The sequence below is a fragment of the Lactuca virosa genome, chromosome 1 (genome assembly GCF_052849685.1).
Source record: "Lactuca virosa cultivar CGN04683 chromosome 1, Lactuca_virosa_CGN04683_v6, whole genome shotgun sequence".
Classification (NCBI taxonomy): Eukaryota; Viridiplantae; Streptophyta; class Magnoliopsida; order Asterales; family Asteraceae; genus Lactuca; species Lactuca virosa.
The window spans coordinates 76,426,620-76,453,695 of record NC_136426.1 but is presented as its reverse complement, the minus strand read 5'-3'; the positions used below and the strand labels follow the sequence as shown (position 1 = coordinate 76,453,695).

General features: G+C 39.8%; 1 protein-coding gene across 1 annotated transcript; it reads right to left on the bottom strand.

Moving 5' to 3' along the window:
* Nucleotides 1-23,669: 23,669 nt before the first annotated feature.
* On the bottom strand, nucleotides 23,670-25,955 carry LOC145115322 (uncharacterized). The gene is made up of 3 exons (XM_079051596.1): nucleotides 24,813-25,955; nucleotides 23,797-24,087; nucleotides 23,670-23,684 (listed from the first exon to the last, which is right to left on the bottom strand). Exons 1-3 carry the CDS (start codon nucleotides 25,953-25,955, stop codon nucleotides 23,670-23,672), a joined length of 1,449 nt encoding a protein of 482 aa, XP_078907722.1.
* Between the last annotated feature and the right edge of the window lie 1,121 nt (nucleotides 25,956-27,076).

The window sequence follows — 27,076 nt, the reverse complement described above, 5'->3', positions numbered from 1 at the left end:
TATATATATACTTATATATATATATATATATATATATATATATATATATATATAATGTATGTATAATATGTATATATAATATAAAAACAATAAAAAAGAACAAAGTTTCATTTGCAAACCTTTGAGTTGTTGCAAGAGATTGGTCTACATTGCCTTTCATTTTCATTTGAAAGATGTAACACCAAGTTCCAGGTATAACTACTTTTGTTGTTTTGGCCATTTAAGACTTATGCACATAAGGTTTTGGTGGCCACGACGTGGTGGTGATAGCACCACGATGTGGCTGCACCCGATGGAACGCACAATAATTTGGGGCGCCACGTCGTGGTAGGGTATTGGCCATGTCGTAGCGGCTGCCAGCATGCAAAACCCTAATTTTCCGGGCTTTAATCCATATTTAAGGGATGTGATGGCTAGGGTTTGCACACACTCGACCTCCATCACCTCCCTTTAATCACAAGCAAGCCCTAGCCTCCATTTTTGAGTTCTTGAAGCGTTTGTGGTGATTTTTGGTGTCTTGAAGGAGAATAAGGTGTCCCTTGAGCATTGATCCAGTAAGAAAGTTCCCTCACCACCTTATTGCTTATATTCTGGACCTTTGTAAGTCCACAAGATCAAATCTGTATGTATTATTCTTTTAGATCTAGGGTTCTAGGCACTTTTCTCCAAGTTTGTGATAGTTTGAGTGGATGGATTCCATAAAGTTAGGAGCTTTATAGATCCTTGAGGTCCCTTTGTAGTTTCTTGTTCTAAATCTGAAGTATTATTGAGTTTTGTTTCTATGCATGAGGTTTTGACCTTATTTTCACCATTTTTGACCTAGCTAGAGTTCAAGACATGCATTGGACATGCATGTATATAAAGCAATAATTTTTATGACTCATTGGGTGTAAGAAAGCCTTCTAGAAGAGATGAGTGTGTGGTCTAATGGATTAAGGGCTTAATCCATTAAGCTGTCCTGGAATAGTTCCCACAACGTGGCGAATTGCTCACCATGTCATGGCATATGGGGTTCTTGCGATTGTTTTGTCCTGAGGTTGCCACGTCGTGGCAGATGCTTGTTCACGACGTGGTGGCCATTAAAGTTGACTTTTGGGCTATTGACTTTAATCGTTGACCGTTGACTTTTGACCATGTTTGACTTTAGGTCAACTTGAGGGTTTTGGGCTATAGATTGAGGATGTACCTATGATTTGTTATAGGTGACTCTTAGCACCAGTATTTGTTCCGTGAGAGTTGTGTTGTTGTCTGCTAGCCGATGAGGTGAGTTTTATGACTATACTTTATACCATTGTATGTATCCTTGTGTGTACGATGTTTGTATGTTGTGACATCCTCAAATTTAACGACCAAAAAAGACCGATTTATTTATGCTTATTTAAAATCAGAGTATCCTTTTTAAAGAATAATATCGCGGATTTTTTCCCAAAAAAACATGATAATAATATTATCAAAGCATTTTCGAAGAAATGTATTTTATTTATATTGATAACGTTGAGATGTCATCGTTAATACAGTACATAAGCACCAACGAAAATAATACAGGCCTTACACTAGTTTATCTAAACTACTGACCTATAAGCATCCATAAATTGCTCATCATAACATCACACTTGTGCTCTCGTGCCACTACCTGTAATTCAAGAAATTGAGGGGGTCAGGCTTGGGGGCCTGGTGAGCACATAGGGTTTTCAACCCACAAAAACTAAATTCTTTTAATTATATATTTTCATCAAAAACATTTAACCTGATTACCCCTTCCCATTATCCTCACTTTCAGTCACTATAACATCTAATTCAGGGGACCTATCCTAAGGAATCATCTTCGGGATAGATAATACTGCTCAGGGCTACCTTAGCAATATATGTACATAAGGCAACCATGGTGGGATGGAGTACACCTGGTGGACACTTAGTTAAAAAAACATGTATAGGTTGCGAGCCTGCTAGCGTTCCACTGGACTTTCTAGAATAGCCTGTGGTCGTCATCTATACTCCGCTAGACGACTGAATCATCTTTAAATTCAAGGCCTCTCATCATCTATATCATCTTTCATCTCTCATCAATATCATCTTTCATCTCTGATCTATATCATCTTACATCTACCCATCTTTATCCAATGTATTTTATAGGTAATAATCATACTTATACAGTTTAAATCAAGTAAAACATGTATAAAATCGTTTATCTAGCATAGATATCAGGAAACATAGATAATAGGCGTATATATATATATATATATATATATATATATATATCATGTAATTATCTTAAATACTTTATATCTATGTGTAAGATGAAAGTAACTATGTATTCACTTGCTAAAGTGATGACTCAAAACTTGGACAGCGCTTCGCTTTAGAACTTGGCTTTTCCTTTGACGTGACCTAGGTTCAATTAACACTAAGTCTTAGGCTAACATTCCTTATAAATAAAGATAGCCTAGATCCATCATAAATTCCAAAGTCTACTGATCTATAGCTGATAAGGGACAACCAGGCAGGATCATATCGGAGGTAGGATCCATTTGGTATACAGAGTATATTGTTTGGAAATACCACTTTAAACACCTCACTAAATCCATCCTAGACATCATACTTGTAAGTAGATCAATCAGTAATATGACATTGGAACTACTGACAAATCTTATTTATAAATTCATAACAACGACTATGAATTTTAAACATAAATTACACTAGAATAAAACAGAGTGTAATTTAACATACATAGATTCCATGGACAAAAGTCCAGAAATTACACTGGCAGAACTTTGGGCTGATACCTACTAGATACCGGGCTCCTAGGGACTTCTGACTTGCCAAAATATCCTAACTACTAAGGAGAAATTCAGACCAAAAGAGTAGAAATAGAGTGAGAGAGAGAGAACGTTGTGGAAAAGGAATAACCTTATGGTGTCTATATATATATAGGTTAAGATATGGGCATGCGCGCCATCCAAGGGCCTTACGCACTGCACACATGGTCTATGTGCTTGCTCGGGTGTGGTTGCAACACTCCAAAAATCACAATAAATTTAAAATTTTCAAAATCAACCATTAATCAACATTATTTACAAAAAGGTCATTGTTTCAAAAGCATTATTTCCAAATCAGATTTTTTCCCAAGACCCAGCGACATAAAATAGGAAGTTGTGTACAATCACGCCTTTGCCTTCCCACGATCCTCAGAAGTACCTCAAATGATAAACTAAAAACTGTAAGCCAAATCTTAGTGAGTTCCCCCAAAGTACCAACACACACATACATATAACACACACATACCCCTAGGTCAAAGGTCAAGGTCACAGAGTCAACTCAGTCCACTCAGTTGAGTACGCGGGGCGTACTCAGCTCCTACGCTGGGCGTACACAAGCCTTGACCGGGATCGGGCAGTTGACCCCGTACATGCGGTGTACGCTGGGTTACGCACGACGTACACACTGAAACCCATTTTTCTTAATAAGGGCTTAATGCATTAAGCTCTCACGTCCCATTTGCAGATCCAAGGTCAAAAAACCACTGAGAGTCATAAAGTTTCCAACTTTATGACTTTGCATGCCAATTAATACCAACAAACTTAACTTCTTAACACTTAAAGACCATTCTAGAGCATGCATGGGGAAGCACTAAGCATCAAGACCTCATTTTTATGACTCTAGACCCCTCATTGGGTCTGAAAGGACGACTTATTTGGTTAAGAGCATGCCATGCTCAAGAATCACCATAGTTGGGGACCAAAAATGCCCTAAATGAAGAAATGACTAGATCTATAAGAAAAGATGATCAAGCAAGGAGCTTTTTACCCCCTGAAGGTTGCTAGCAAGTAGATAATCCCAGATCCAAGCTTCTTCCAAGCTCCAAGGTCCTTCTAGCACCTTCTTCTTCTTCTTCTTCTTCTTCTTCAAGAACACAACCAAAACACACAAATGAGATCAAAATGCACTCTTCTCACTTAGGGTTCGCTAGAGGGACAATTTTTAGGTGGAGGCTGATAAGGGTGAAGGTCTTGGGGCCATAAAGAGGGTTATATAGGGTAAAAACCCTCAAACTAGGGTTTTGGGTCTGAACAGCGTATGCGCTGCATACCTGAGGAGTATGTTGGGTGTACGCTTGTAAAGCCCGCTTCCTTCATGCATGGGTATGCCATGTGTACACCCCGAGTACGCACGACGTACGGACCAAAAAAAACCAACCTTTTAAAAATTTAGGGTAAAATATGTACCGTCTCGGAACGGGTGTTACAATTCTCTCCCACTTAAACTATACTTTTTCCTCGAAGTCAGATGCTGCGAATAACTCAGGATAATGCTCCCGCATCTCCACCTCTGGCTCCCAGGTCCACTCGGAGCCTTTCCGATGTTTACACTGAACCTTTACCAAAGGTATCTCCTTGTTGCGTAAGACTTTCATCTTTCTCTCCACCACCACTACCGACCTCTCAATATAATTCAGGTAATCATTGACCTGAATATCATCCAAAAGGACCACTGCCTCATCATTCAACATGCACTTCCGGAACTGCGAAACATGGAAAGTGTTGTGGATCTGACCGAGCTCACTCGACAAATCCAACCGGTAGGCCACCCTGCCTACCCTGGCGATCACACAGAACGGTCCAATATACCGGGAACCGAACTTCCCCTGCTTCCTAAAGTGTATCACACCCTTCCAGGGTGAGACCTTCAATAGCACCATATCGCCGACCTGGAAATCCAATTCTGATCGACGCCGATCGGCATAGCTCTTCTACCGACTTTGAGCTGTCTACAATCTCTGACTGATCTGATGGATGAGCTCTGTAGTATATAGGACTACCTCAGTCCTCCCCATGACTCTGTGACCAACCTCCCCCCAAAAAACTAGGGTACGACATCTCCGAGCATACAGAAGCTCAAATGGTGGTACATTAATGTTGGAGTGATAGTTGTTGTTGTAGGAAAACTCCGCGAGAGGTAGGTAGGAATCCCAACTCCCATTAAAATCTATGACACAAACCCACAACATATCCTCGAGTTACAGGATGGTCCGTTCACTCTGGCCGTCGGTTTGCGGATGATAAGCAGTGCTGAAATGCAGCCTCGTACCCAGTTCCTCGTGGAACTTCTGACTAAATTGCGAAGTGAACCGAACATCTCAGTCTGATATAATGGAAACCAGAACCCCATGACATGCAATAATCTCACGAACATACACATTGGCCAGTTTCTTGGCCGATGAGCTCTCCCGGATGGCCAAAAAGTGGGCACTGTTGGTCAATCGATCCACGATGACCCATATAGCATCAAAACCCTTAGTAGTCCTCGGTAGCTTGGTGATAAAATCCATGGTGATTTGTTCCCACTTCCACATGGGAATCTCTAAAGGCTGCAACTTTCCATGGGACCTCTGGTGCTCGGCTTTGACCATCCTATAGGTTAAGCACCTCTCAATGTACCAAGCTATCTCCCTCTTCATACACGACCACTAGTAACTTAGTCTCAAATCCCACTACATCTTGGTAGCTCCCGGGTGTATCGAAAAGCGATACTTATATGCCTCCTCCAAAACTATCTATCTGACCCCGCCTGACACCGGAATCCAAACCTGACCACACCGGGTCAACAATCCCCAACTATCGGTGACAAATTTGTCGATATTGCCCCTATTCCTCTCATGTTTCTAGTTCTCCTTCTTGAATCCTCCCGCATGTTCCCCTCTAATCAAATCCAAAAGTAGAGAGTCAATGGATATCCTTATACACATATCTCCCGCAGAAGATCCAACCGAATTGCGGCTCAAAGCATACGCGACCACATTCGCTTTACCCGAATGGTAAAGGATCTCGCAGTCATAGTCCTTGACCACATCCAACCACCTGTACCGCCTCATGTGCAGGTTTGACTGGTCCATAAGATACCTCAAACTCTTGTGATCCGTGTAAACTGTACACCAGACCCCATACAGATAATGTCTCCAAATCTTGAGGGCAAACTAGGGGTGAGCAAAACCGAACCCGAAAATCCAAAAGCTGACAAAAACCAACAAAACCAAAACCGAGAAACCGAAACTGAATTCAAACCGTTGGGTTTGGGTTTAAATTTTTAAAAACTGAAAAATGGGTTTTGGGTTCGGTTTTAGTACCTCAAACTGACCTAACCCGTTGGGTTTGAAACAGACCCAACCCGATATTATTACATGTTTTTCAATGATATGTTATAATTTGACATTCTATGTCAAAGGTAATATACGTCAAATGCAAAAGGAGGTGGATTTTGGTACTAAATTACACCAAATATATGGTTGTGGTGTTGTTTTAGTGAAATCGAGATTATTACTTGGTTGTCTGCTACTTGTTTTTGTTTCTAAAAACTTGTTAAACTTGGTTGTTGTAAACTTTTAGCAACATACTTTTGATGTTATGTTGTTGTTGAAATGGTTTTTTAAGTTTCTTAAATCTAGGTTGATAAATTTGTTTCATTTTTAAGTTAGAAAGATTTGATGAAAAATGGGTTACAACCCAAAACTCACGGGTTTAAAAACCCCATCAACCCATGGGTTGAACCCAAAAACCAATTAAACCGACCCAAGAACCCAAAAACCAAAACCAACCAAAAACCGAACCCGACGGGTTCTAAAACCCAGAAACCGAAATACAAGGGTTGGGTTCGGTTTTACCCCAAAACCGACCTAACCCGACCCATGCTCACCCCTAGGGAAAACATCACTGCCCCCACCTCCAGATCATGAGTAAGATAGCATGCCTCATGCGGCTTCAGCTGCTGAGAAGCATACGCAATCACTCACCCCCTTTGCATAAGAACTTCCCCCAAACCAGTGATGGATGCATCACAAAATACCAAGAAATCCTCGACACCCTCCGTAAGGGTCAACATTGGGGCCTCACATAACCTCTGTCACAGTGTCTCTAACGCCATCTGCTGCTCCGAGCCCCAACGGAAATCTACGCCCTTCCTCGTCAGACAAGTGAGGGGTACATCAATCTTGGAGAAATCCTGGATAAATCTTCGATAATATCTTGCTAAACCCAAGAAACTCCTGATCTCTAAGGGGGACTTCGGGACCTCCCACTGCATAACAGCCTCAATCTTGGTCGGATCGATCAGAATCCCGTTTTGGTTATCAAGATGCCCCAGTAACTAGACCTCTCGTAATCAAAACTCACACTTCGAGAACTTGGCATACAACCGTTCCTGCCTCAATACTCCCATTGCTCTCGAAGGTGCTCCTCGTGTTGTTCTCTGGTCTTGGAATATACCAAGATATCATCAATAAAAACAATAACTGATCGATCGAGCATCGGCCTGCACACCTGATTCATCAAATCCATGAACACCGCAGGCGCATTGGTGAGCCCAAATGGCATCACCACGAACTCGTAATGACCATAACGAGTCTAAAATGTTTTATTCTCCATGTACTCCTCTATAACCCTCACCTGATGATACCCCGACCTCATATCGATCTTGGTGAACCAAGATGCACCCTGCAACTGATCAAAGAGGTCATCAATCCACGGAAGTGGATAACGGTTCTTCACCGTCAACTTGTTCAACTCCCGGTAATCAATGCACATACGGTGTCAACCATCCTTCTTCTTGACAAACAAAAATGGTGCTCCCTACGGCGCACTACTCAGTCTGATGAACTGCTTGCCTAACAGCTACTGAAGCTGAGAGGATAACTCCTGCATCTTAGGCGGTGCCAAACGGTACAACGCCTTGGCAATCAGAGCCACACCTGGCACTAGTTCAATCCTAAACTCAACCTGTCTCTCGGGAGGCACACCAGGTAACTCCTCCGGAAACACATAAGCAAACTTCCTAACAACTGGCACATCTGAAACCAATACCTACTCCACAACCCGTTTATCAACCACATAGGCAAGATAACCCATACAACCATGCTGAATATACTGCTGAGCCCTGGCAGCTGAGCAAAACCCTGACCCAATCCTGGTACCCTCTCCATAGATGACCAGTTCTCCCCCATTTGGGGTTCGAACTAGCACTCGCTGACTCTCGCGGTCAATCACAGCACCAAACCTTCTCAGCCAATCCATCCCTACTATAACGCATACATCCCCCATGGGAATAGGAATCAAATCAATCAGATAAGGCACACCGAAGATCTCCAAGACACAACCCTGATACACTCTGGATGCAGAAATCCGATGTTCCTTGGTGATAGAAACCTGCAATGCACACTCCAACTCGCCAAGGGTCATATCGAAATCCCTACTAAAAGATTAAGCTACAAAGAATGGACTCGTGCCCATGTCGAATAACACAAGAGCAGGCAAAGAATTCACTAAGAATGTACCTATCAGAAACATAAACATAAGCATACCATAAAATAAATGAAAGAATGATAAATGGAAACATACCAGTAACGACGTCTGGCGCGGACCTGGCCTCCTCTGCCGTGAGCTGAAAAGCGCGACCTCGAGCCCTCGGGGGCTCGCCCTACCCTGGCGCCCATTGGTGATCCTCAAAGTAGCTGGCGCTGGAGCCTGCGCCAGTCTTGCAGTGAGCAAAGGACAGTTGGCCATCACATGGCCAACCTGCTCACAGTGATAACAGATCCTGATGGTCGGTGTTGGAACCTGTTGGCGATAGTCCTTGGCGTAATGCCCCTCCTTGCCACATTTGTGGCACCCAAAAGTAGATCGACAATGATCATCATGAATATTTCTGCACTTTCCACAAGTGTCACCCCTCTGACTCCCAGATCTCACATCAGCGGCCTTGAACCACTTCGCTGCAGGCTGTGACTGGACCGGCGCCTGCCTCTGCTCCATCGTTGGGAGATCCAACTCAATCTACCGCCTCCTAGCGGCCTCCTGTAACTCCACAAGTGTACCATAGCACTGAGTAGACATAAATTGGCGGATATCCGTCTTGAGCATGCTCAAGTACCGGGTCATCTGAGCTTGCTCAAAAGCAGCAAACTCAGGACAAAACAATGCTCTCTCAGTGAACATCTTGGTGATCTCCGTCACCGACTCAGTCCCTCGCCTCAAGTCCAAATACTCCTTGGCTAATCTCTCCCTCTCAACCAATGGAACATATCTTGTGCGGAACATCTCAGAGAACTGCTACCATGAAACAGCAGCCCTCTACTCTGGAGTATAAGAGCTAGTAACCAACATCCACCAATCGTTCGCCCCCACCCTGAGAAGGTTCAGGGCGCACTTGACCATCTGGTCAGCTGGACAAGAGCAAGTAAAGAAACATCCCTCAACATCGGAAAACCACCTCATAGCAATGATCAGATCTTGAACCCCATCGAACACCAGGGGCTTCATATTGTCGAAGTCCCAGTACTGGAAGGATCGCTCTCCACGAACCCCAACGGCCGCAACTGTCGTGGTAGCTGCAACAACATTAGCCTTAGTAAGTGCAGCATAATGGTCATCAAAGTACTTAATCATGGTGGTCTTGGTAGACCCGAACAACTTCAGTATCTTCCCTCGGATAACAATCACAACCTCAGAAGAAATCAATGCCCTAATCTCATCCTCAGTCAACCTTGACATATCCTGGCCACTCGCTCCAGCTCCTGACTCGAATCTCCTTGTGACCCCATACTGAAAATAAACCATAAAATATCAGATGAAGCGCATTTCATACCATATGAGCTATTCTAAACAACAAAACGCTAGGGGTTGTGACTTCCCTGCTACGCGTACGGGTCATGTGGTTCCGGTAGTACGGTCCCATACTACATTCCACACCTACCCGTATTTGTCTCAAAAGATCATCACAACGACCCTAACAACACCCACTATAATACACATATAACCTATTCTCACTCCCTAGAGAAAGGCTAGACATTCCTCAACGGGTCGGGTACTTACACATAACCCATCCATGAAACTTCCACCAACCTTGCAGCACTCGTGTATGCTAATCATACATAACAATGGATCCTATAGACAGTCGAATACTTGATTCTACCCTAAGCCCTTCATCAAACAAGAACATGAAATAAGGCTAAAACAAGCATTCTCAGGCTATAGAATCTTCGTTATGTACAACTATGATGCATACACTAAGCAACTACAGTAATCATGTCAATTCCCTACAAGAAAGAATCTTAGGCTATCAGGCATCAATTATCAGGAAATTCTATCATGTAATTCCTGAAGCTCCCTAGACTACTACTAACATGTTGTTATAACATAAACATAATATCAAATAACAGTGCGGGTAACTTGGGGTATACTTTCTTGCTCCAGCTGATCGTACACATCACATCCTTCCTTGTTTACTTTTGAAAACAATTTTGAAAATCAGTTTAAAAAAACTTTTGCAGTTCCCTAGTTTGAGTCTGGATTCACACGAATGTTCATCAAATTCTCTCAAACCAAGGCTTTGATACCAACTTCTAACACCCCAAAAATTAGAATAAATTTAAAATTTTCAAAATCAACCATTAATCAACATTGTTTACAAAAAGGTCATTGTTTCAAAAGCATTATTTCCAAATCATAGTTTTTCCCAAGACCCAGGGACATAAAACAGGAAGTTGTGTACGATCAAGCCTTTGCCATCCCAAGATCCTCATAAGTACATGAAACGATAAACTAAAAATTGTAAGCCAAAGCTTAGTGACTTCCCCCAAAGTACCAACACACACATACATATAACAACATATATTGGGTCCACATCTAAAAAGACTGGATTACCCCTAGCCCATAGTATGATTTTGGCATGCCAATCGAGCCCTCAGCTCATATCTGGATTGCTCTCGAGCCCACAGTATGAGTCTGGCATGCCAATCAGTCCCTCAGCTCATATCTGCATTGCTCCCAGGTTTGTTGGCTACCGCACAATGCTGTACAACCTCAACCCAACCATATTATGTCGACATAAGCATAACAAATAAAAATATACCAGCAAACAGATAAACATGCATATCTTAACAGATCACTACAAAATAGAAACATCCTATAACATGATACATATTCTGTTGGGTCGGCATTAGTGCCTTCGACTCACAAGTACAGTGAAGAAAACTCACCTCTCAGTCGGAATGCAAGCAGAATATTTCTCTGTTCCGAAAAATCGGCTCAACGATCACCTAACCAAAACCAAGAACCTAATCTCAATTAATCAACTCAAAATACCCAAAACACCCCTAGGTCAAACTTGGTCAAAACTCTAGTCAAAGGTCAAGGTCAACAAGTCAACTTGATCCACTCAGTTGAGTACGCGGGGCGTACTCAACTCTTATGTTGGGCGTACACAAGCCTTGACCGTGATCGGGCGGTTGACCCCGTACGCACGGCGAAAGCACCGTAATCGTTTTTCGTCAATAAGAGCTTAATACGTTAAGCTCTCACGTCCCAATTGCAGATGCAAGGCCAAAATACCACCGAGAGTCATAAAGTTTCCAACTTTATGACTTTGCATGCCCATTAAGTGCTTAATAGCAACAAACTTAACTTCTTAACACCTAAAGACCATTCGAGAGCATTGATGGGGAAGAACTAAGCATCAAGACCTCATTTTTATGACTCAATACCCCTCATTGGGTCTGAAAGGATGACTTATTTGGTTAAGAGCATGCCATGCTCAAGAATCACCATAGTTGGGACCAAAAATGCCCTAAATGAAGAAATGACTAGATCTATAAGAAAAGATGATCAAGCTAGGAGCTTTTTACCTCTTAGAGGTTGCTAGTAAGTAGAGAATCCCATATCTAAACTTCATCCAAGCTCCAAGGTCCTTCTACCACCTTATTATTCTTCAATAACACCACCAAAACACACAAATGAGCTCAAAATGCACTCTTCTCACTTACGGTTAGCTAGAGGGACGATTTTTAGGTGGATGCTGATGAGGGTGAAGGTCTTGGGGCCATAAAGAGGATTATATAGGGTGCAAACCCTCAAACTAGGGTTTTAGGTATGAACATCGTACGCACTGCGTACCTGAGGAGTACGTCAGGGGTACGCGTGCAAGGCCCACTTCCTTCATGCATGAGTACGCCATGCGTACACCCCGAGTACGCACAACGTACGGACCAAAAATGCCAACCTTTTTAAAATTTAGTGTAAAATATGTACCTTCTCGTAATGGGTGTTACGGAGGTGCCACGTGTCGGAATCCGGCTGGAGCGTCGTCGCGGCTTCTAGAAGGTCGTGTGCAGGGCGCAGACGCGTGCGACGAATTTTCAAATTTAAAAATTGGGTAACTTCTTTATACGAACTCCATTTTTTACGTTCTTTATATCCACGCGTAGCTATCGACGAGATCTACAACTTTCATTTATACTCCATTGGCTAATTTTGACTTTATTTATTTTACATAGGCTGAGACTACTAAAGCCTGTATAAAATAAATAACTTTGTCATCTGACGTCCGTTTTCAACTGCCTTTTAATCATTGGAATCCTATTAATGAGATCTTCGATTCTTGTTTAGATTGTTTCGACTAACAATCAACCGATCTAAAATTCGATATTTGGGTTGTCTACTGCAACGCTGAATTTTAGTAAAACCATAACTTCCTCTAATGAAGTCAGATTTGGACGTTCTCTATATGTAGGCTCACGGTTTAACGACTACAATGACTTTTGTTTAGATTAGTAAGGCTAAAATGTAGTCTAACGGAAAAAAAATTTACGACGCGCGTTGCCGAATCGGGTTGACTCGCGAAACTTCGACAGATCATAACTTCTTCGTTATAAGTCCGATTTAAGCGCTCCTTATATTCCCAGAATCCTTGTCACAACTACTTCGACTTTCGTCAAGGGTATTCGGCCTAATTATTATTCTATTTTGGACGCGTATTTAATTCTTATTTTATTATATTGCCATATGTGACATCCCCATTTTGACGGCCAGAAAAGACCGATTTTGTTTATGCTTTATAAAAATCAGAGTACTTCTTTTAATAAAAATGTTGCGGAATTTGTTCCCAGTAAAACATGATAAATACGTTATCAAAGCATTTCCCAATAAATGTATTTTTATTCATTTTTAAAACATTTGGGATGTCATCGTCAATACAGAAACATAAGCATAAACATAACTTACATTCATTTACACTAGTGATCTACATCTCTTTTAAATCTCTCAGTGTAATGTAACTTCATATCGACACCTGTGATAGAAATAAGTTGGAGTGGGTCAGGTTGGGAAACCTGGTGAGTACATAGGGTTTTCAACCCACTTTAATATAATTATTATGTTTAAACATCAAACAATCAACCTAATTACCCATCCCCATTATCTTCTTTACTCTTAAGGATCTACCCTAAGAATCAACTATTCCTCGTTCATTCATTCCTAAGGATCATCCTAAGGAATCGGCACGAAGTCCATCGTCACCGGGGTTTAGGCACTAAGTCTGCATAGTCGCCAGGATTTATACAACATGCACTAAGTCCGCATAGTCGCCAGGGTTTTGGCACCAAGTCTGCATGATCGCCAAGGTTTAGGCACCAAGTCTGCATGATCGTCAGGGTTTAGAGTACACCGGGTGAACACATCGTTCACAACACCTACAGGTTGCGAGCCTGCTAGTGTTCCACTGGACTGTCTAGAATAGTCCGTGGTTGTCATCCATACTCAGCTAGATGACGGGGCCAGCATTTGGGAACAAGGCTTCTCACATCGTCCACCTCTCACCCTTACCTCATGGTCTATATCACCTCTCAACTCATCACCCAACTCATATTTCATCTACCCATGTTTTACCCAACATATTATGTAGATATAAATACATATACAGTTTAAATCATATAAAAGTTGTATAAAATCGTTCATCCAGCATAGATAGCAAGTATACAGATAATATGCACACATAGCACGTAATTTATATAAAATACTTCATATCTATGTGTAAGATGAAAGTAACTATGCACTCACTTGATAAGGTGGTGACTCGGTACTCGGACAGCACTTCGTTATGTCAAAACAATTTTCCCTTGACAAAACCTAGTATCAATACCACTAGGCTTTAGTCTAACGTTAACCGCGACTAATTAATAGTCTAACTATTATTACTATTATATAAGAGTTAAGCAACACTCTTATATAACCCATAATAATAGCCCAAATAATTATTTTAAGGTCCTAATAATGTTACTATAATTAATTAGAAGCTATATTAAAAATAGCGTAGGCGTAGCTCACTTACAGCGAGTTTTCTCGAAAACCGGGCTTCGCTTGGAGCAGCGTTTCTGATGCAGCGAACAAATGACCAAAGATCAAAACTGTTGATTCTAGAAGAATACCCAGGATAATCTTGCCCAAACCACGTTGATTCTATGAATACCGTGGGATTGGCTTCAAAATTCGGTAAACACACACGAAATTTTGAGAGAAAAATGAAAGCTCTTTAAACTGATCAATGACCATCCAGATTACATCAGAAAGACTTAAATAAGAAGCAGAATTTTAAAAGAAACCCTAAAGATACATGGGCCAAACACAAACCCAAAAACAAAGTCCAAAAATTATGAAAAAAACACAAAAATGTCCATAAGTCCAAAAATTATGAAAAAAACACAAAAATGTCCATAAGCTGGAGTGGGTCAGGTTGAGATCCGTAGCCAAAGTTATGGCCGTTTCCGTGAAGCCCCTTTAGTCACACGATCGTGGGCCTCTAGGAACGCAAGTGCCCGATCCTCCACACTAGGGCCTGCATCATCCCCTCTTGGGTAGACAAAATTCGACCTCGAATGTGTAACAGGATCATCATCAGAAGAATCCTCATGAAAAGGAAGTAAATGTTTCATATTGAAAACATCAGAACATCGAATGTGACTTGGCAGCTTCAAACGATAAGCATTGGAATTGATCTTCTGCACAATCTCCACGGGTCCAATCTTTTTGGCTGATAGCTTGTTGTACTCACCAACTGAAAAACGATCCTTAGTCAAAATAGCCCAAACAAAGTCACCCTCCTCAAAATCAACTTGCCTACGTTTTTTATCCGCATCTTGCTTGTACTTGGAGTTGGCTCGGATCAAGTTTTCATGAACAGTCTTATGGACATCATGTAGACCTTCAACAAAATCCTTCACTTTATTTGGAACAACACCAGAAATAGGAAGCGACATCAAATCAAGTGGTCCCCGAGGTTGAGCATAATAGACCACTTGAAATGGACTAAATCCAGTACTTCGGTTGACTGCATGATTATGAGCAAACTCAGCTTGACATAGTTTCTGATCCCAGCCCTTCACATGATCACCCACCAAACACCGCAAAATATTACCAAGGGACCGATTGACAACTTCTGTTTGCCCATCTGTTTGAGGATGATAAGCACTACTAAAGTTAAGCTGAGTGTTCACCATTTTCCACAAGCTACGCCAAAAATGACTCAAAAACCTAGTGTCTCGATCAGAAACAATAGAAGACGGCAAGCCATGCAAACGGTATATGTCTCGAAAGAATAATTGAGCCACATTAACTGCATCCGTCGTCTTTTTACAAGGGATAAAGTGCACCATCTTGGAAAAACGATCAACAACCACAAAGATTGAATCATTGCCCCATTGAGTCCGTGGTAACCCCAACACAAAATCAATGCTTATATACACCCAAGGTTTAGACGGAACAAGTAAAGGCATATAGAGTCCAGCATGTTGGATTAATGTCTAAGTCCATAACTGTATTTGGTATGTACTTGACCCGACCCGGCATGGTCCATTTGGGTTGCACTTCACCGGCACAATTTATATGGATAGTCTTTTGAGAATAGTATATTTATGATTTATATTAATATATTATAAGTTCTAATATATTAATATGGAATCATATTATTTAATTAGTATTGATCAAGAATTAATTTAGAATTAATTAAGTGATCAAAAGAACTAATTAAATATGGACTCTTATATATATGGAATGGGCCAAGTTCATTTAGGTTAGGCTAAGCTTTCATGGATGGTCCATGGAGCTTTTAACCCATGGATCCTATGTAAATGAAAGGTCATGGGTATTAGGGTTTACATGGATATAACCCTAATCCTCCATAATATATAAAGGGGTCCTTGGCTCACAAAATTGGCACAAGTGTGTGAAAATAAGAGTGGGCCGATTTTAGTGTGCATACATATTCTCTCAAGTTCTTCCAATGTGTTTTGGTGATTTGTGATTCCATTTGAGGCTTCCACACTATTGAGGCTAAGCTCTTAAAGCTTGAAGACATCAAGTTACATCAAAAGGTATGTCATCTAACTAGAACTTTGTAGTATAGGTGCTTCATAATATGCTAGTTAGGATGAAACCTTGGGATATTTAATATTTGTATGTATAATAGAGAAAACATAGATCCAAGGTTTATAGGGTTGCATGTACACCATAGGAGTGTTAGAATGCTCAAAACCCAATAGTGGTATCAGAGCCATGGGTTGTTTTCTGTTATATTGATGCAAATGTTTTATTTTCAAGTTGAAAAAAAGGAAAAAAACATGACGTTTGTCAAATTTTAAGATAATTACTTGTTGTGTGAAAAACTAATTATTTGTAAAATTTGAATCATTTGCTATATGAGTTGAATTAGGTCAAATTTAGTAAAAGATAAAATGATATGATTGTTTTATTAGTTTTAAAAGTTTGATCTAAATGTTTTAAGGAGTTACAAATTTTGTCATAAAACTTTTGAGCTCAAAAGTTTTTTTTAAAGTTGTGATCTTAAGTGTTTTGAAACCTCCATAAGTTATGGATATGAAAGTTTTTTTTTAAAAAAAAATTGATTCAAAGTTTTTATGGAGTTACAAAATTTAGAGTTAATGTTTTAAAGAATTCCATAACTTGTTCTTAAGTTATGGAACATGAAAAATTTCATCATAAAACAAGTATTTAACTCCATAAGTTATGGAATCCAAAGGTTTTCAAGAGTTACAAAACTTGCCCTCAAGTTTTGGAATTTGGAAAAAGTTTTTTATGAAAAAAAAGAATTGAATTCTAAAACTCTTGGGTTCATAACTTAAACAATTAATTAAATGGTTTCAATTTTGAGTTTAATAATTGGAATTATGATGTTTTGTTGAATAGTTCAAATTAACTCTTATGGACTTTATTAATAGTTAATTAAAGCGTTTAATTAAAAGAGTATTATTAATCCATAAATATATGGTTTGAGTTTAATTAAATTAAAAGTCTAGTTTAATTAATAGATTAAACCACCAAGTATTTTAAATGTCTAAAATACACCCTTATACTATTATAATATTAAAAGTTTAATATATTATATGTATAAGAGCAAGTCGTCTTACCATTAGTAGGCCTCATTCACGAAGCCGGTCTATAAGGGGGGTATAAGGTTACTGCCTATAAAATGGCAGTTTAATGGGTGTCCACTCTCACTCACCGCTTCCTTGACCGGTGGAGGGTCGTTAGCCGAACAGGTAGGACAAGGACTATAATTCTCCCTTCATTATAAGTATAATGATAAATACTAAGTAACTAAACACTTATAAATTCCCAATCTTAGTTACTTAGGAAAATGTGAATAAGGTGCTAATCCATGAATTTACACTTTGCACTTTGTTTAAGCTGTTAGTGGAGCGTGTGTGGTTAACCGGCACACTAACCTGGACTTAACAAGGTAGGCAAAGGGTAACTTAATGTTTATAATAGTATCGTTGGAGCGTGTGTGGTTAACCGGCACATCGATTGAGGGGTAAATATTAAGGGTACCAAGTATATTTGCATGGTTACTTCACACCTTGTTTTGTGATCCTCGGCATCCCAGTCACAAAACCTGAAGGGCACACTCGAGATTGAAACATGCCATTGAAAAGTTCAATGAATCTCAAAAGAATCTAGGAGTTTCAAAACCAATTAAAACCTAATAATACATTTCGTTTATCTTGGTGGAAATTGGTGAATCGTCATTCACCTACCTTCAAATATTTTATAGCTTGGATTACGGCATCCCTCTTCCAAGTTATAAAATAGTTTGTTGGGTCCTAGCCTTAATATATCATATTGGGTGTTATATTAAGGACTTAAATCAACTTTACGTGAATTTCTCCCATTGTTGATGTCTGGTTTAGACAACAATGATCTTCCCAAACCAAGCTTTCCTAATTAATATGACTTCCCGAGTTTGGCTCATGGAAGTCATACTTCTCTTCCTCCACCTTCTCCAATTATTCTCCCTAACCCACAAGTTCAAGGTCACTCAAGCCCTAATGGCAAGCAAGGTCTATGTGTGATCACATCTTAGAGATGAAGTCACATATTGACAAGCCGGGAGAGTTGGGTGTCAAAGTCTTGAGAAAGTTGGATGTTCAATCACTTTCTAAGTCACATAGTGAGTTCCTTTGGGACTACTATGAAACAGACTATGACATGAACCTTAATGATCATATCTATTTGCTTGGTGCTGCTGAATCAGCAATGATTTGGAACGACAGTAAAGCAAATTTGATAAGAAGATCAACTTCCCAAAAACTTTATGGACAATGACAATGGTGACACTGGAAATCCAGAAAAAGCATTCTCTTCCCAATGGAAAGGGATTGGCCATAGTCAACCCGGTTGACCAAATGGTAAAGAGAAAGGCTAAGTCTGAGATAGTCCCATTACCAAAGGGTCCATATGTTTATTTTGCCAAAGGAAGGGGCGTTGATTGCAAAGCTGCCAAATTTACCTAAGGATGTTAAAGTCAATAAGTTTGACTCTACATCAGGTAGAGCCCATTATCTAATTCTGTTAAGTTCTATACTGAGATCCTCATTACATGATGTGACTGGGTCACATGTTGATGTTTTAAGAATCAAAGAATAGAGAGAAATCTTAAAGGAAGTATATGCTGATTCTGATCGCGAAGGTGGATTTCGATCGCATTAGAATTTTGAGCAGTTGCTTAAGAAGTTATGATATATTGCTAAGGAATAGATAACAACAATTTTCCATGTGGATTGTAAGGATAAGTTTTTCCGAAAAGTTTTAAAATAAAAGAAAATTGTTTAATTTTATTTATTTGAAGTGTCCTTACAATGGCATTTGTGGAAAATTGTTGCTTATATGATTCCACTGACAGCAATATTGGAAAATGGATTTGATTCTTTCATTTGTGGTAGTGTCTAAATTTACCAAATCAGGAAAGTTCCTCATCACCCAAGTTTCAATTGGACCGAAACTTGGAATCATGCAAGTTGAATAGTATGATGAATGAGAACTTTCAAGCATTGGAAAATCAAGACTAATTACTTATTCACATGGATGTGTGAGTCAAGTGAAGGACTAAAGGGATCGAGTACACATTCTTGTGCACTGGTCATGTCCACCACAAAGCTCGTTAAGACTATTTGATTTACTAAAGTTTAGTAAATATGGTTATCCTTACAAGTTTAAGTATAATTCTGAAACATTGGAAAAATCTCAATGTATGGCAGAACGAATGGGAAGAATCAAATTAGGCAGAAAGATAAAAGTTTCTCAAATCTAAAAAGATGGGAGAGTACTTTAGTATCATGTTTGTGATCATCTTAATGATTTAGAAATCATATCACAATTAGTCCTCTAAAGGTCATCTTAGTGCATTCTTATGACTATGAATAGGAGTCATGAATTGTTGAAATGGTTAGATCAGGAAGATGAGTCATACTTCGTTCCAAAACAATTCTTAGAGTCATACTCCAAGATTGTAACTTGAGTGACATATCTTAAAGAAAGGTTTAAAACACTTGTCAAATGTAAGAGTAAAAGTGTCCTACTCTTGTACATTTGAAATTGGTAAGTTGTGATGTTTTGGATAAAACAAAGACCAACTAAGGCCAATTGTGTGAAGTGTTTGTCTTGATAAAGAATCCGCACTATCTCTTGAATATTTGGCAAGATAGTCTTATATGTCAAGAGGATAGTGGGAGTCTTAAAGATCCTAAAAAGAATTTCAAGAACTAATCAAGAATAAAACCTAAGGTTCTTCACTAGCACACGACTTGAGGTTTATAACCTATCGTGTTGACATATTCTGTACCCATTCCAGTTAAAGTTGGCTTTGCATAGGAGTTCTGAAAGTTCTCAATTGGTTGCATAACAACTTGGAAGAAATGGCAGGCCATGTATTGCCAGGTGGCAAGAAGTTAAGATTGCATAAGCTCGGTCCATATGAGTTTGGATTTGTCATTATCCTTGTCTCCGATTCATGAAAATGATGGTGAGGAAACACTTCCACCAAGTAGATTTGAAGCAGATGGCAAAAGGTCTAAACAATTGAGACTATGATTACGACATCCCTTTTCATAGTTCTGAAATTGTTTAGACACACATGCATGCTATCTAAGGAAAGGTGTATGATTTTGATAAAGTTTTATCAAAGCATCTCGTATCAGAAATCTGAACTTTGGTAAGAAAGTCAATAAAGTATTGATTTCTAGAAGTCCAGCTGATTTCTGAGTACATGTCAAAGCTAGTGGGAGCATAAGTGTTATGCTAATAATCATCATGTTAGTGGGAGCATGATAATTATTGTTAGTGTTTCAAGTTAGCAATGTTAATTATAGAAAACAAAAGTTTCAATTCGTGAGGCTGCAGGGATTGAAAAAGTTGTTTTGCTATAATTAAGGGAGAGGATATACTTCATTTCAGTTCTAAAGGCTTAGATTGAGACCTTAATCATCTTTAGTCAAGAATATATATGATTTCATGTTGGATTGGTTCAACTTAAGGAAATTCTATATATTGCGTTCTCAAAATTCGATTATGATTACGGCATCCCTCTTCATAGTCAAATTTTGAAAACATGGCAAATAAAAATATTGTAGCAAAAGACTGGTCTAGAATCATGTCTTTATGTGAGACATCATGAATCGTGTACCATTTGCTTTGGGTACAGGATCGATTGCATGTGCTATAATATTTGTCATTTCTAAATTTTTTCAAATGCCCAGAGGCATTAAGAAGGGAAAAGGTCTAGAATTGGATACGACTAAAATGATTAAGCAATTGTCGAGGACAATCTGAGGTTTACCAAAGATTGGTTGCTCAGGGACAGTTGGAAGTATAGTGCTAATTTTGGAAGGACCATATTGACATATTCTGAAAAGAGGAATCTCTTATTCAGAAGTGATAGTCAAAATGAGAATATGGAGTTGTCTACATAGGTGGAAGTTATCTGTGTAAGATTAGAAATCTTAATGCAAGAAGCATGTCCAAAGCAATGTACTTTGAATATGAGACTTAGTTTCCATGGAGTTGATCTCCATTGGAATACATTATAATGACTGTTGACAAGTCTTTGTGACTTTGTACATATTCATTACAAAAGGGTCAGTGCATATAAGTTTAAAATCTAAACAGATTTCGATAAATGATAGGAATTTGAAATTCTCACATTTTTCGATAAGGATTTGGGAGTGTGAAATTAGAATCATTGAAATTATGTTCAATTGGTTTATTTCACAAAGTAAGGATCATAGACAAACATAAAGTGCATACTTGGTGTATGGCAAAGCTATTGTTTAAGAAAAACATACTGTACATGCTTGGAGCATGGGACAACTAGTGTTTTTAATTCAAGTATAAAGTTGATAAAACCGAAACAATGAATAATGAGTAATCAGTATGGTGATAAATAAAAGTGTTTATTTATATTCATAGGGTTTGATACCATATTTGATTCATTTATTCTTGTGTTTCACTTTGCATGTTTTGACTTCCAGAATAACTAAGTCGCTCTTCCTGAATGATTAAGTTATTCAAACCATCCACAGTCGGTCATATGTTGCAAGTAGATATGAATCAAGACTGTCATGGGTTGGTTTGTAGAGGTCCAAGTTGGTGGATAAAGTGGTGCTACAACACTCATGAGTGCTCATAAGTTCTGAGTATTGGATTCAACCCGCGCTCATTTGAATCGCTTCATGGATTTTATCACGAGTGATCATGAGACGATAATATCGTATATTCTTCCAACCTAGAGATATGAGTTGTTACTATGAGTTGGTTATACATTGATTGCACGAAAACGCATTTGGTAACTCGATGTTATAAAACGTGCCTTTGTGTATGATTCAACAAGTAGTAGAACAAGCCATATGAGTCGAAGTTTATCCATTCCTTTTACCTTCGGGATAAAAGCGATATCTGTGGGCCCCTCGATGATTTAGCGATGCCACATGTGAGTGCTTGGCCAAGCCAGGACTGATTTGATTTGTTCAATTAGTCAGTCATCATAAATCGAAAATCGGGAAACAACAAATGGACAGAGAGAATGATTATAATCCATGTCTCAGTCCATATGATATCTAGAATGGAGGAATATATGATCCCTTATCTAATGGACAAGTCATTGACAAGGTCAGAGTTCGACAGCGGCTTTAAGAGCTACGACTGCTAGTTAGGTTTTTAAGTCATACTCAATAATAGTTTTAGACTTATCCAAGTGGGAGACTGTTGGATTAATGTCTAAGTCCATAACTATATTTGGTATGTACTTGACCCGACCCGGCATGGTCCATTTGGGTTGCACTTCACCGGCACAATTTGTATGGATAGTCTTTTGAGAATAGTATATTTATGATTTATATTAATATATTATAAGTTCTAATATATTAATATGGAATCATATTATTTAATTAGTATTGATCAAGAATTAATTTAGAATTAATTAAGTGATCAAAAAGAACTAATTAAATATGGACTCTTATATATATGGAATGGGCCAAGTTCATTTAGGATGGGCTAAGCTTTCATGGATGGTCCATGGAGCTTTTAACCCATGGATCCTATGTAAATGAAAGGTAATGGGTATTAGGGTTTACATGGATGTAACCCTAATCCTCCATAATATATAAAGGGGTCCTTGGCTCACAAAATTGGCACAAGTGTGTGAAAATAAGAGTGGGCCGATTTTAGTGTGGATACATATTCTCTCAAGTTCTTCCAAGGTGTTTTGGTGATTTGTGATTCCATTTGAGGCTTCCACACTATTGGGGCTAAGCTCTTAAAGCATGAAGACATCAAGCTACATCAAAAGGTATGTCATCTAACTAGAACTTTGTAGTATGGGTGCTTCATAATGTGCTAGTTAGGATGAACCCTTGGAATAGTTAATATTTGCATGTATAATAGAGAAAACATAGATCCAAGGTTTATAGGGTTGCATGTACACGATAGGAGTGTTAGAATGCTCAAAACTCAACACAGCATTGGTAGCCGTTCCCTTCGAAACCTGACAAATTCTGCACCGTTTAACATATCGATCCACCTCCTTGCGCATAGTAGGCCAAAAGTAAGATGATTGCACCAACTGTAAAGTGCGATCTCGCCCGACATGCCCCTCACCATGCAACTCCTTGATGATTTGAAGATGAAGACTAGAATCAGGGACACAAAACTGATTCCCTTTGAAAAGGAAACCTTCATGCACTAGAAAATCAGACCTCCGCGCAGATTGTATATCCTGCAGAATAACAGAAAAGTAAGGATCAACAGCCAACTGCTCCATGAGGACATCCAACCCTGGCACACTAACCCTCATGGAAACTAGCAAATTACTTCTTCTACTCAAAGCATCTACCACCCGATTCGACACTCCAGACTTGTGATTCACAACAAAAGTGAACTTTTCCAAAAATGTCATCCACCGCCCATGCTTATGGGACACCTTATCTTGACTTCGGATGTGCTTTAGAGAATCATGATTCGTAAACAAAACAAACTCTTTATGAAACAGGTAGTGACGCCAATGCTTTATAGCTTGGACCACTGCATAGAATTCAACATCATAAGTGCTATAACGCAACTTTGGCCCCGTCAACTTCTCACTGAAATAGGCAACCGGTCGTCCCCCTTGATTTAGAACTGCTCCAACTCCAACCTTTGAAGCATCCGTGTGTAATTCAAAACCTTGAGAAAAATATGGTAATACAAGAATCGGTGATGAGGTAAGTTTCTCTTTAACCAGTTGGTAAGCCAATTCTACCGCCTCTGTCCAAGTAAAGGTCTTCCCTTTCATACAATCAGTAATAGGTGCCATAAGGGAACTGAATTTTGGAATTAAACGCCTATAGAAAGAAGCAAGACCATGGAAGCTTCGTACTTCAGTGATGGTATTTGGAGTTGGCCATTGTCTGACAGCTTGCCACCTTAGATTCGTCCACCTGTATTCCTTCACCAGAAACAACATAACCCAAGAACAAGACTTTTGGGACCATGAATACACACTTCTTCACAGCTGCATACAAATTATCCCTGCGAAGTAAGGTCAAGACCTGTCGCACATGGATGACATGCTCTCCAGGAGTAGCACTGTAAATAAGTATGTCATCAAAATAGACGACTACAAATTTACCAATAAAGGGCCTGAACAATTGGTTCATCACACGCATGAATGTACTAGGAGCATTTGATAAACCAAAAGGCATCATCAACCACTCATACAATCCTTCACGAGTCTTGAAGGCAGTTTTCCATTCATCACCCGGTCTAAGTCGAATCTGGTAGTACCCAGTCTTTAAGTCCAGTTTGGTAAAAATAGTGGCACCACCGGATCTGGTCAAGCAAGTCATCAAGTCGAGGAATTGGAAATCTGTACCTCACTGTGATCTTGTTGATGGCACGACTATCAACACACATACGCCAAGTACCATCCTTTTTAGGAGTCAACAAAGCAGGAACAGCACACGGGCTCATGCTTTCCCGAACATGACCTTTTGAAATTAATTCCTCCACCTGTCGACGCAACTCTTCATGCTCCCCAGGACTCATTCTGTAATGTGGCCTATTAGGCAACTGTGCTCCTGGTTGTAAATCAATATGGTGCTGGATCTCACGTAAAGGTGGCAGGCCATCAGGTAATTCATTAGGGAAAACATCATCAAATTCCTTAAGTACAGGAACCATAGCCTCAGGAACTTCAACCTCCTTAGTCACCTCCTTCCCGATCAACACAAAAATGCCACCTTCCGCCTCTAACTCCTCTTCGAACTGAGTAAGGGTTAACAGAGTACCCGAAGGTCTTGCAACAGGCTCCTTTGGCTTACTAGGAACCAAAGTTATCTTCACACCACCAAACATGAAACTATAAGTATTGGATCTCCCGTTATGATCTATATTACGATCATACTCACAAGGCCTACCCAACAATAAGTGACAAGCATCCATCACAACCACATCACACCAAACATCATCTTTATATGTAGTACCAATAGAAAATGGAACAAGAGCTAGTTTAGATACAGTTACCTCACCACCCTTCTTAAGCCATTGTAGCTTGTAAGGCTTGGATCTATTTTTAGTTTTCAACGCCAACTTTTGAACCGCCTTTTCAGATACCAGGTTATCACAACTTCCTGAATCAATAACGAAGGAACAAACCTTACCTAAAATAGTACATGTTGACTGGAAGATGTTATGTTTGAGCCAATCATCACCAATAACTTTCGGTGTATAACAAGAGCGTCTCACCACCAAATTCACTCCTACATCTCCAGTTACAACTTCTTCTTCGAATTGAGGCTCGTCATCATACACCGGGACATCTTCGTAATTTTCACCAACATCATCATTTTGCCAATCTTCGGGCTCAACAAACAAGTGTCGTTTACCAGCCTTCTTGCACTTTGATTGTCGGTGACCCGTCTCTCCACAATTAAAACACTTTAAGCCACTACTACCAGGCCCCTTAGGGATTGGTCCAACACTGGTACCTGTTGGCCTCTGTTGATTAGGCACAACACGGGGTACTATACCACCCGTCCCAGGACTTCCTCCAACAATGACAGACGAAGATGAACCGCCCACCCGACGGTTTTGTTTCTCAAAAACCAATGCTCGTTGGTGTGCTTCAGAAATGGATACCGGGTCAAACATATTCACAGAGCCCATGATCTGAACCCGTAAACCTCCAACATATCGAGCCACAAGTTGTTCCTCTGTCTCCTGAATATCATTTCGAGCGATTAATTGGTAGAACTCGGTTGTATAATCATCAACCGACTTCGGACCCTGCTTCAGATTCTGTAGGCGTTGGTACATCAATCGTTAAAAATTATGGGGCAAAAAGTTGGACCGCAAACACTTCTTCATCTTTCTCCAAGTCACAACCTTTGATTTTCCGAGTCTATCTCGAGTCAGTTTCAACTGTTACCACCGTGCGGATGCCCTGCCATGTAGCCTGGTTGTGATCAATGGAACTCTCTTGTTTTCAGGAACTTCTTTGAACTCAAACACTTCTTCAACTGTTGCCAACCAGTCAATGAACCCCTCCGGATTCAAACTAACCCCATCAAATTCTGGTATATCAATTCTCAATCCAGCCTCCCAACGCCTATTATCAGCCCCACGATTATGCCTTGTCTGCCTCACCGGGTTCTCATCGGAAGACGAACCGCCACCATCACCAAACGGATTCCCAAACTCTTCATCTTCCACTTGTGAGTGAGTTTGAGACCTGTTTCCTCCTCGATTCATCAGTTCGACCATTCGACTAGTCAATTGGTCAACCATTTGATCCATCCTCTCCTCCATCCGTGCCATAAAACGTTGTTCTAGTTCCTGTTCATGAACATCACCGGGTGGTCTGTTTCTCCTTGGAGGCATTTTGAACCAGGAATTCGGCTCTGATACCGACTGATGCAGCGAACAAATGACCAAAGATCAAAACTGTTGATTCTAGAAGAATACCCAGGATAATCTTGCCCAAACCACGTAGATTCTATGAATACCGTGGGATTGGCTTCAAAATTCGGTAAACACACACGAAATTTTGAGAGAAAAATGAAAGTTCTTTAAACTGATCAATGACCATCCAAATTACATCAGAAAGACTTAAATAAGAAGCAGAATTTTAAAAGAAACCCTAAAGAGACATGGGCCAAACACAAACCCAAAAACAAAGTCCAAAAATTATGAAAAAAAACACAAAAATGTCCATAAGTCCAATTTAGAAAGCGATTTATGGACTCAAAAATGGGTAAGTCCCCTTCAGGCACTTATCCAGACGTGCTCCTTGCTTCAAGCTTCAATTTGACTGGTCGTAGGCCCAAAACAGAGATCCATAGCCAAAGTTATGGCCGTTTCCGTGAAGCCCCTTTAGTCACACGATTGTGGGCCTCTAGGAACGCAAGTGCCCGATCCTCCACACTAGGGCCCGCATC

Excerpts from the sequence above, each read along its gene's own strand:
- LOC145115322 (XM_079051596.1), bottom strand. The coding sequence starts at position 25,955 with ATGTACCAACGCCTACAGAATCTGAAGCAGGGTCCGAAGTCGGTTGAT. Across the intron at positions 24,088-24,812 it reads TTCCTGAGGCTATGGTTCCT|GAATACAGGTGGACGAATCT; the intron begins GTACTTAAGGAA and ends TTTCTGGTGAAG.